The 11,222-nt window shown below is 53.5% G+C and overlaps 3 protein-coding genes across 3 annotated transcripts; all 3 read left to right on the forward strand.

Annotated features, from left to right (window-relative positions):
• The first annotated feature begins 5,731 nt into the window (after window positions 1-5,731).
• On the forward strand, window positions 5,732-9,425 carry LOC135447230 (interleukin-8-like). The gene is made up of 7 exons (XM_064712144.1): window positions 5,732-5,807; window positions 6,054-6,183; window positions 6,686-6,769; window positions 7,230-7,302; window positions 8,718-8,842; window positions 8,994-9,077; window positions 9,161-9,425. Exons 1-4 carry the CDS (start codon window positions 5,747-5,749, stop codon window positions 7,237-7,239), a joined length of 285 nt encoding a protein of 94 aa, XP_064568214.1. The 5' UTR covers window positions 5,732-5,746; the 3' UTR covers window positions 7,240-7,302; window positions 8,718-8,842; window positions 8,994-9,077; window positions 9,161-9,425.
• Window positions 7,245-9,425, forward strand: LOC135447229 (C-X-C motif chemokine 5-like). Its single transcript, XM_064712143.1, has 5 exons — window positions 7,245-7,302; window positions 8,506-8,601; window positions 8,718-8,847; window positions 8,994-9,077; window positions 9,161-9,425. The coding sequence occupies exons 2-5, from the start codon at window positions 8,538-8,540 to the stop codon at window positions 9,183-9,185; spliced, it is 303 nt and encodes a 100-aa protein (XP_064568213.1). The 5' UTR covers window positions 7,245-7,302; window positions 8,506-8,537; the 3' UTR covers window positions 9,186-9,425.
• Window positions 9,426-9,730: 305 nt separating this feature from the next.
• LOC135447231 (interleukin-8-like) lies at window positions 9,731-11,179 on the forward strand. The gene is given in 5 exon segments (XM_064712145.1): window positions 9,731-9,794; window positions 10,266-10,401; window positions 10,661-10,744; window positions 10,852-10,896; window positions 10,898-11,179. Coding segments are annotated over 5 exon segments (447 nt in total). The 3' UTR covers window positions 11,016-11,179.
• Window positions 11,180-11,222: the final 43 nt, after the last annotated feature.

Here is an 11,222-nt window from a genome sequence, read left to right on the forward strand (position 1 = left end):
TCTTCCTCAAGGTCCCTTTACATTGCTGCAGGGTCTGCGGGGTCTAACCTGCATTTCTGGATTTCCAGCATGCCTCTCCCCACCCAAAAACCTCCCCTAAACTCTGCTTTGCTGCACAACATCAAGACAAGCCAGTTCTGCTACTGCTCTTGCCTGGGAATTGGGCAAAGAGCACCAGCCTGTGTGTTTTGGGAGAGGAGGAAGCCCTTCTTTGACTTCAGCTCTTGCCTGTCTGTCCTTCCTCTGGTCTGCGTTCTGGTGGTTCAGAAATGCTTCTGAAAGCTGCCTTTCAGGAAAAAACAAAAAAAAAAAAGCCCGCTGAGATGAGAGCAGGCAGGTGTAGCACTGGAATGATGTTCGTTCCTTTCTTCTGCACAGTCAGTTAACTTGGATTGTGATCCTCTGCCGGGATCTGGGTGCTTGGGCAGATCCAGTTTTTCCTTGCTCGGCTGCTCTCTGTGACGGCGGTGTCTGCTGCTCCCTAGTGGTCCCAGCTCTGAGCCTGCATGCACTGCAAAATGAGAGCCTGGCTGGTGCTTTTATATATATTTATATATATATATTTTTATATAATTATATATAATTATATGATTATATATATATATATATATATGTATAATCATGTAAATTTTATAAATATATAGTATATATATAAAATAAAATTCTATATATAGATAATTATATAATATGTTATAAAATATATATGTATATATGAATAAGTGTGTGTATATATATATATGTATGTATGTTTTAGATTTATTTTTACACAACATCCTCCTGCCACGGCAAGTCTAAACCTGGTAACATCCACAATACCAGCATTTAAGCTGCCCTCGTTCCCCCAGCCCTAACCTAGAGGCAAGAGGAAAGTCCCTCATTTTGTTGTGCTTAGGTTATATTGGGAAACATCTTTCCAAGCGCCTTCCTTGTACTCCACACGGCCAGAACTGGTGGGTGAAATGCTCACTCCTGGCTGCCTCAGAGACCACGGGAATGTGGGTATGGAAGGGAGGGGAGATACCCAACAGCCTCAGCAATGTTCTGTGTCTAAGCCAAGGCTGTGCCCTGGGACAGATGTGAGTGCTGAGGCCTTGCTGGGTTTCAGGGTGTGTGTGGTAGGTGACAGGCGAGATAAAAGCTGAGCAAAGATCAAAGCGGGTTTCGTGGCTTGGTGCCTCTTGGTTTCACTTTCATGTGTCTCCCGGGGCCTTTCTTCTCTCCCTTTCATCTCCCTCCGCGTTCCCACCTGGCGGGGCGCAGCTCGGTGACCTCCCAGCCTGGGACACGCTCGAGCCACCTTTCTTGCAGCCCCCAGATCTGGGCAGTGCTGGATGGCTTTAGCCCAAGAGGACTCCTTTCAGTATCGGTTCTTTCAGCTGCTGAGATTTACATCCTTTGCAGAAGTTGGACTGGAGTTTCTCGGTCTCTTCTGGCAGCATCGCTGGGTGTGAGTGCTGATTCAGGGGTGCTGGTTCCAAGAGAAAAGTTGACAAGGGGCTTTCCAAAGGGAAGGCTGCTCATTTCATTGGTCTTGCAGCTTCCTTCTCAGTGAAGACCTGGATTTCCCCTCCTTGCTGTGTGCACTTCTACTTGCTGCTGGAGAACAGCAGCTCTTGGCTTGTTTGGGGTTTTTCCCAATAGAAAAATATCTACTCCTATGGTGTCTTGTGGGTGAAATGTGGGGAAAACATCTTCCCCAAGGGAAAAAAGTGGGGAGGCACTTGGCAAGAAGAGATGGGGCCTCAAAATGTTAAGTGGACATTAATGAAAGTAACAACCCTAGGTGTAAGCCCAGGATGCATGGTCAATTTTGGGTCCATTTCTGGTGAGTTTTTACCTTGTGTGTGGTTGAGGAGAGAAGCACTGTTTTCTGTGGATGGGCTGCTGTCTTCTGACTTAACCAGTAGAAAATGGGTCAAGGCCATGTTAAACTCTACCAGATATAATAGTTACGAGTTATTCTGCAAGTAATGTGGAGACAACTAAATTATGGGCTCAACTAAAATGGAAACCGCAAATAATTGGAAAAACATAAAATGCTGAACTGGACTCTAACCAAACTTGTAGCTGCATTTATCAAGATATCAGGCTTCAAGGGCAAGGGGAGGAGACTTTGCCATAACACTCCTGGAGAGCCAGGGCTGTTGTCAAGTGTTTGCCTGAATGTGCTGCCCAATAGGAATAACTCAGCACCAGCAATGGCAGCCTTTGAGTTCAGCAGAAACTTCCCAGCTTGTGAAGCTTGGGCTGGATGTAGCTGGAGGAGGTTTGGTTTTGTGAATAGACCTGGAATGCTTCTTCAGCAGCCCCAGAAGGAAGTGCTCAAAGCCAGAGGCCTTCCTGCACCCAGCGGGGATGTGTGAACGCCACATCGTGCCATTGACACGAGGGCAGCAAGGCCGAGTCGCCAGGCACGGCTCACTTAGAACAGCCCAGCTGCTGTTCCTTGGCTCCCTCCTGGCCCAGGATGAAGGTTATCCTCCTCATCCCCTTGCTCCATGGTTGAGCCCTCGCTGTCCCAGGGTGCCCCGATGCAAATGGCCAACGGTGCCCGAGGGCTCGGCAGCACCTGCGGCGTCTAGACCGGTTCCTGTGCCCACATGCAAATTGTGGGGAGCCAGCTGGGCCACATGGCCCTGGTGACACTTTGTGGGAAAGTCCTTGGCTGCCATTCCTGCCCGACATGCTCTGTGCCAGGCAGAAGTGGCACTGAGGAGTAACGGTGCTCCTGTGCTCCGTTTTAGGTGCGTTTCGGAGTGGCTCGGGCAGGAAACCAGTGGAGAGCTCTGGGGCAGCCTGGGGGTGCTGGGGTGCTCCTCATGGTGCTTTTCCAGCAGCAAGGATGGGCTGCCACAGAGGTCTGGGGGTTTCCTCCTGCGCTTGCTCGGTGCCGTTTGTGTCTCTGGGGTGGCCAGGACTTCCCAGAAGCTGTCCCCTTGGGTCTGTGCATCCCTGGTTTTGCATTGCTGTCCTTTCAGCAGGAGAAAGCTGCTCCCCAGAGGTCCCCATGAGGGACCAGGGAGGCAGTTATGTTGGATTTAGGTTTCTTAAGTGTTCTGTAATTTCTCCTGTTCTTGCTCCTAGCCTTGCTCCCTCTTCCTTATCCATTCCCTTTCGAAGCTGCCCTTCTTTAGCCCTCAGCACACCAAATACTTGGAAAGATGCCAGAGCAGGTTTCTCGCGTGCTTGCAGTGGTGTCACGACCCCACTCTGCTGTCTCCAAAAATGGCCCAAACTCACAATTTTGTCCCCTTGCATCAGCAGCAAGTCATGCATCTTCACTTGAAGGCAGCAAGTAAGAGCAAGCTCGATGTGTTGTTCACCCAACCTAATTTTGAACTGATTTCGTTAGGTTTTGGCTAATTCTGGTGCTGTCATGTTGACACTGAAATGTGTGTGGGTTTCAGGTTTCTCAGGTTTGGGCAGGAAGCATCTTTATCTTTGAAGCAGGTGATGGACCACAAACCACAGTGGTGAAGATTCACTGCGCTTGGGGTTTTTGGGGGATAATTTTAAAAAAACCCCACAGGTTGTTTTTTTTTTTCTCTCCTGCAAGGCACCCTGAGTGAGTTATGGGCAAAGGAGGAGTAAGCTGAAAAATCACTTTCTCTGAAGTGATTCTCTTTGAGAGGTTTGTTTGCTGCAGATGTTTGTGATGCAGCCTCTTGTGAGTCCTCCCTGAAGGGCTGGAGAGCTGCATCTCCTTGGCACCGACGTCAGGGTTGGGTTTCTGCCCATCCTGGTAAACATGGAAAGGTTTTCCCTGTGGCCTTTAGGTGCTGCTTGCACCACTTCTTTGGAGGGCTTTGATTTAGGAAGGATTAAAAAGTATTACAGGTGTGAGAAATATTACAAAAATCCAATAAGAATTAGATAAAAAAATCACTAAAATCAAAGTCTTGCCTGCACAGGGGCAGCTGCTGCAGAAAACAGAGAAGCTGTGAGGGTGCTTTGGATGTGTTTCAGTTGAGGCTGGCCTGGATGATGCCACACATCCCTACTTGAGGGCCACTCTTCTGGATTCCTGGCATCCAGGAAGCAGTCAGCGTAAATGCAGACGTGGCTCACATCCTCCCCCTGCTTCTCCCTTTGCAGAATTACCACTTGTGCAGAAATATCTGCCGCCACCATGGCTGTGGCGTTTCCTTCTGAGAAACCAGCCCAGTGCTCATCACTTACATCTTTCTAATCCAGCACAGCCCCGTGTCTGCTACCCTGGCCATTCACACAGCCTCCCAAAATCCATCCAGCTGATGCTTCTGGAGCTCCTGCTTCTTTCCAGGGCGGGCACGAGGTGGACACCTGCCCTGTGGCCACAAATCAGGGACAGGATCTGGCTCATCTTGCTCTGTCTGTTGCATGTGTCCAAGGATCATTTTCTTCTTGTTCCAATTTCATTAAGCACTGCCACGAATGCTGCTGGATTCCTCCAGTGCTGGAAGTGCAGCAGCTGAATGGTCCAGCTCCATCTTTTCTGGGGAAAGTTGCTTTCACTTCTCTTGTTTTTTCCCAGTTCTAAAAAGCAGGACCATTTTATAGGTAGGAACTTCAGAAAGGTTTTCAGATGTCTTTTATGCCTTCATAGCAGTTTGCATAGGTGACCAGTCATCTCTCTGCTAAGTTGCTGCCTTTCCCACCATTTTTTCTAAGAAACTCCTGCCACAACCCAGCAAAACCAGCCCTTGGTTGTGTTCCTTCTAATAATTTCTCTGCAAGGAAATTGAGAACTCTGGAAGTGTTAAAGAAAACCCAGTTTTAAGGTCATCTCCTCTTCCACTGCTGTGACAGCAAGGCACCCATTCTTTCTGCAGGATTTTGGGAATAGCTCGTGGAAATTGTCCCTGGCCTCTCTGTGACCCTGGTGTACAGGGAATTAAACTCCCCACTCATCTCTTGCACTTCACAAAACTTTTGGACCTATCTCAGAGGAAAAACCCAAGATTTTCAAAGAGAGATGTGTAGCTTGAATGAAAGACTTTAAAAAAATATATTTACTGTTTTGGTAACAGCTATATAAAATGCTGATGTGATTTGAAAGTTCCAAATTACAACATTATCACACAACCACATCTCTTTTCTTGTGGCCTCTTCCTTTCTCCTTGCCTCGCCGCATATCCCCTTCCCCTTTTGCTTCCCGGCTGGTGACTTCAGTGAATTTATTTAGGGCAAAGCCCCCATCCCACCAACACCTGAGGGCACAGGGTGCTCCTGTGGCCATCCTGGGTGAGTTACTCGAAAATTTGAAGGATTTGAGTGCAAGCATAGAGCAGGGAGATCACGATTGTTTTTCCTTGGCACGGCGTGAGGCGTTTTTGCTGATGAGAGAGGCGGCAAAAATAGCGTGGGGAAAATATAGCCCCAAGAAAGAAATATGTAAATGTCTGAGTATGCTAAAATCCCCCCTGCTTAGTCAGGGGCTTGGGCTCTGCTTTCATTCTGGGCTTTTTTTTGTGGCTGAGGGGTAAATGCTCAAGGGAGTGAAGGGTGATGTGTGGGGAATCCAAACGTTGCACTGCGTCCCAATGGCTGGTTTTAGTTACAAATATTGATCACCGAGCTTCTGGGCTGTCTGTGGGGAGCGTGTGAGAGATGAGCTGTGTGTCTGTGCCGGCCGGGCGTGACTGCCGAGCTGTGAGCTCTGCACCCGTGTCGGGGCGGGACCCTCCCTGATAAATAGGGCTGTTTGTGCGATAAATAGGGCTGTTTGTGCTCCCCTCCTGTCTGTGGGGCTGCGCCTTCGCTGAGGATGGGAGCGCCCCTGCTCCCCTGGCTGCTGCTGCTGCTGCTGTCCCACCCTGCCCACGCAGGTGAGCCCGGAGCCTTTGCTGCATCATCCTGTACCCAGAGCCACTGGGAGCTGGGCATCCTCCTGCCTGCTCGGTGAGGGCTGGCCTTGTTGTTGTTGTTTGCCAGGGGAAAAGCACCAGCGTGCTTTGCAGGGCTCTGGTTCAGCTTTTGGGAGCAGGGAACCGAGCAGGGGCAGGGGGCAGCCGCTCACTGTGCTCCCTGCCGGCCTGTCTGCGCCTGTAGCTGCCACCTTCTCTGTCTCTCAGCCATCCTGGAGGTGAACGGGAACCTGAGCTGTCGGTGTGCCAAGACAACCTCGGAATACATCAGTCCCAAGAAATACGAGAGCATTGAGATAAGGCCCGTGGGCAGCAGCTGCAGGCGCACGGAGATCATGTAAGTGCCGGGGGCTCCCCTGCTGCCACCATCCCGCTTCTGGAATCTGAACCTTTCCAAAAGCGCCACCTGCTTCCTGGCTGGAAAACGTCAGGGGCAGAAATGCGCATCCCCAGGGCCTAAAGGAATCTCTCCAGCAGGGAGATTCCTCGAGCTGCAGCAGGGCTGTTTGCAGCCTGGAGGAAGCACTTCCTCCGACACTGAGGCACCATGAGCCCTAACAAGTTTTCCCAGGTTTTTCTAGCTGCTTAGTGTTGATACATTTGTAAATCTCCAGAAAAAATACTTTTAGCAATGTTCTGGGCTTCAAGTGTCCGCTCCACGTAGGAATGTGTTGCGTCTTGCTTGTTCCCAGCCATGCTGTGGCTTTCTCTGTCTCTGGCAGCTTTCTACAATTGTTGGTACTGTGAGCAAAATGTGACTCTTCCCCATCAGCTCTGGCTGCTTGAATGCCTGCCTTTGGAGGGGACAGGAATGCTCAGGAACTCTCCTTGCATTTCAGCATTAAGTTAAGAACCTCAGGGAAGGTGTGTGTGAATCCCGAAGCCCCCTGGGTGAAGAAGCTGCTGAAGCGCATTGCCAGCACGTAAGTTGTTGGGTGGAAACTCCTTTGGCCCAGGTGTCCCTGGACAGCATCCCAGTACACCCACGGTTCTGGGAGGCTCTCGTGGGCCCAGGAGCTCTGGGAGAGCTGCTGCTGTCCAAAGGACCCTCTTCCAAAGCAATGAGGGGCAACACTTTGCTGTGCAAAGCAGTGTTCAGCCCCACACAACCCATCTGTGGGTCATGCTACCCCTGGCTTACACGCTGCAAGTGCTGCATTTAGATTAGGGGGAGCAGCACGAGGGGAGCAGTGGCAGGAGCAGGGTTGGCTGGTGGCTGGTGCAGCAGTGTGATGATGCCAGGAAAGCTGCCCTGCTCTGTGGTGCCTGTGCTGGGTTTGTGGCCATCCTGGCTGCGACTTCCCTCGGCTGGGGCAGGAGCTTCCTCTCCCAGACCCCATTTTCTCTGTGCTCACACCTTTCTCCTCTTTCTGCTTTTCACAGGAAGAAATAAAAGGTTTCCTGCTAAGGAAGTTGGTGCCCAGAGCCCCGAGGCAGGTTGGCAGATGATGCCCAGGTGTGCAGGCCTGACTGCTCCTCACTTTGCCCTGTCTTCCTCCCCTTCCCAAAAGCCCCACATGTGGCTCTGGTGGCAGTGGCTGTGGGGAGGGTGCCTCACTGCTGGCCCCAGCCCCGTGGCAGGTTTGGGGGGAAGTTCTCCCCTGCTCTCGGTCCCTGGCTCAGCGTGAATGTGAATCCTTCATTTATTTAGTTGCCTGTGGACTGTGAAACTGTTCCCTGCCAGGGGCTGCTCCTGCTTCTTTAGGAATGACTTTGTGACTTTTTCCATGTGTAGTGCTCGGCAACAGAGTGTGTGTCTGAGGCTTGTGTGGCACAGCGTGGCATGTCCTGTTCCGGAAGCTCAAGTCCAATAAAATGCAGGATTTTTCTTTCTGTTGTATTTTCTCTGGATCTCCTAGCTTTGAAGCCGTGTATGACATAGAATCATAGGACAGCTTGGATTAGAAGTAACCTCAAAGCCCATCCAGTCCCACCTCCTGCCATGGACAAGGACACCTTCCACTGTCACAGGTTGTTTCAGGCCCTGTCCAGCCTGGTGTTAGACACTTCCAGGGATCCAGGGGCAGCCACAGCTTGTCTGGGCACCCTGTGCCAGGGCCTGCCCACCTCACAGGGAAGGATTTCCCCCGACTATCCCATCTAACCCTGTCCTCTGGCATTATGAAGCTATCCCCTCTTGTCAGGGGTCCCTCCCATCATAACCTGTTATCTCCCCTGGTGGTGATTTGAGGGCACAATGTTGGTGGTAGGGTGATGGGACGCTCCAGCCGAAGTGCTCCACATCCAAGTGATGGAGCTGGGATTTGTAGGTGGCTGTTTTAAAAACCAGTCCAGGCCAGTAAGGAAATATGTCAGGAATGGGAGTGAGTGTCCTGGCAGAGTTTTGGGGTAAAAAAAATCAAAAGCAAATGTCACCAGGGCACTGCTGGGTTGTGCCTTGCAGGGGACAAGGTGGCTGTAGGAGAAATGAGTAACACCTGATTGTGCAGGACAGAAAAGCACCCCAGAAAGCCTCCAGGCTGGTGGGGCTGTGTGTGCTAAGAACAAAGTTGGAGGAAACAACCAAGAAAGGAAGGGGAAAGCAGAGCCGGTTTCGGGAAGCCGGGCCCCCTGCCAAGCCCCTAGCCATTTTTATCGGCATTTGCACACTCAGTGAGCTCCCGTGCCCCTTTACTTCCCCTTTTCCCCACTCAAATAGAGGGATGCCGCGGGGCCCGGGCTGGGGCCGGCATGGCTGTGCGGGCAGCCCTGCTGCTGGCCGTGCTGCTGCTGTCCCACCGCCCTGGGGACACGGGTGAGCCTGCCCTGCCCTGCGGGGACTGCCCGGCTTTGGGCTGGGTGATGCAGGAGATGCATTGCCCGGGGAGGCTTTTGGGGTTTTGTGTGAGCCGTGGCCGTGTGCCCCCCCAGCAATCCTGGAAGCCAACGGCAACCGGAGCTGCCGCTGCCTCAAGAGCACGCGAGCCTTCATCCCTCCCGAGATGTACAGCAGCGTCGAGGTGTGGCCCGTGGGGAGCAGCTGCCGGCGCCCCGAGGTGGTGTAAGTGCTGCCAGGGCTGGGTGCCCTCTGCCCTGCCCTCCCGGCCCTGCTGGGGTTCGGTGCTCATTGTCCTTGCGACAGCGGCGGGAGGCTCGGCTGTCTGCAGGAGGGGAGGTGTCGTGTCTGAAAGGCCGTGTGTTTTCTAGGATTACGCTCAAGAGCCTGAAGAGGGTCTGCGTGGATCCTGACACGCCGTGGATGAGGAAACTCTTGCAGGACCTCCCTCACCTGTAAGCTCCCCTTTCCCCCTGAGCACCAGGGGCATCCCGTGGGAGCCTGTCTTCACATGTTGCTCCCCTTCTGCTTTTGGCAGGAGGAAGAAGAAGGCTCCCCGCTGAGGAAGCTGCCACGACAAGCACGGCCGGATGTGCTGGGCCCAAAACTGCCTCCCTTCCCCATCCTGCTGTTGCCTTACCCCAGTCCAGGGGGAAGCATGCTGCTGCCTGAGCCCCTTTTAATGCCTTTAAACCCTTAAAATGCCCATCCCTGCTTCCAGCCTCTCCAATCCCATAGCCATGTGCTGCGAGTCCCTTTTGGGCGTGACCCAGCAGGCCCAATAAAGGTGGCAGCCCGCTGTCCCTGTCCCTTGCCTCCCTTCACGTGGCGTGCCAGGGGTCGGGGTGCTCGGGGTGGGAGGCATGGGGGGCAGCAGCCTTTGGGCAAAACCAGGTTTGAGGAGGTGGGCGCGGAATTTTCTGCTTTTGTGGTGAAGGGGCAGGAACAGGCCGCGTGTGGCAGGGGGTAGCGAGGGCACGGAAGTGGAGCTGACCCTTTGTCCTCCCCCTCCTCTGGCCTTCCCAGTCCCAGAGGGGGTTGTGAAATCCCCCTGGCGCGAGGGGCTGGCTATAAAGCGGCCCTGGCACAGCTGGGGAGGGCAGTGAGGATGCGGCTGCTGCTGCGGGCCCTGGCGCTGGCCCTGCTCCTGAGCAGCCTGGTGCCAGGGGGTGGTGAGTCCCTTCGGGTGTCTGTCCATCCATGGCCTGGACAGGGGCACTGGGTGTCCCAGATGGGGCTGAGCATGGGTTTCATCTACTAAGCTTTCAGTTCTGGTTCTTGCTTGTCTTTGAGATTGTCTTTTAAATCCTGTGGCTAAGCTGGAGGGGGGTACTGGGGGTGGAGAGGGGGGTTTGCCTCTTGGGTGTAAACTGCTTCTCTTTCAGACCCCCACGAAATTCGAGTGCTCGGTGGGTGGGCAGTGGGTTTATTTCATAAAATGCTGGCTAAATTTTGCAACCCTGCAGCTAAACCCCTTCCATATACAGGACAAGAAGCTTTGAGGCTGTGCTGGGAGGGATTAGCCCTGCTGGGTGGATGGGATGGGATGGGATGGGATCCATGGGATGGGATCCATGGGATGGGATGGGATGTGCCTCCCCCTCGGGGCCCCGAGAGCTGGTGTGGGCTGCCCTGGAGCACAGGTCTGTCGCTGGAGAGCCTGCTGACCAACATGAGGTGCAAATGCATCAAATCCACCGCCCACGTCATCAACCTGGGGCTGATCCTCACCATCCATGTTACCCCGCCGGGCATTCACTGCAGGAGGAAGGAGGTCATGTAAGTGCAAAGCCTGGGAACCAATCCCTGCCAATTGCTCCTTTGTGTCCTGGTGCAGAAGCATGTGGAGGGGGGAAGCCCATAAATGTCGGGGTGACTCTTGGTCCCAATTTCAAGGGTGTCCCTCCCTGCGTGGCTCAGGGTCATCAGGTCAGGGCCCCAAAATGTTCATGCTGAGGGAGCAGGGGCGTTTTCTCTGTGGGTTAGAAAAGCTTTGGGGAAGGGACATGCATGGGGCGAGGGACTCATGGCCTTGCAGCCTCACCCTGAAGAAGAACAGGCAGGTGTGCGTGACTCCCGAGGCGCCCTGGATCCGGCTGCTCATCCACAAGCTGATGCAGAGGTAGGCGATGCCCAGAGGCTGGAAAACACATACCCAGCACCTTTGCAGGACCTTCCCTTTCCCCTGACTCTCCTGGTTTCCTTTCTTTCCCTCCACAAACTCTCCAGGAATGGCATCAAGAAAGCGCTGCCACGGCTGCGGCGGGAGGCACCTCCCCTCGGAGACCTGCGCCCCGTCCTTCCCACTGGCCACATCCCAGGAATCCATGGTTATGAATCCCTCGTGGGACAGGAATGACACAGCCCCCCTGCCCCGAGACACGCTGGGCTGAGTGGCACAACGCCGGCCCTTCTCTGCTCCTGGGTGTTGGCTGAGCAGGAGCCTTTCCCTGCTTTCCCCTCAGCACCCTCTGCTTCCTTCCCTTTCGGGTGCCTGCGCTGTTCCCGCACACAGTGACAGCCCCTCCCGGTGGCAGCAATAAAAGGATGAATGTGCTCCCCCTCCCTGGCTGTGGCAGCTCTTTCCGCCTGGATTTGGG

This window comes from Zonotrichia leucophrys, chromosome 4 (genome assembly GCF_028769735.1).
Source record: "Zonotrichia leucophrys gambelii isolate GWCS_2022_RI chromosome 4, RI_Zleu_2.0, whole genome shotgun sequence".
NCBI lineage: Eukaryota > Metazoa > Chordata > Aves > Passeriformes > Passerellidae > Zonotrichia > Zonotrichia leucophrys.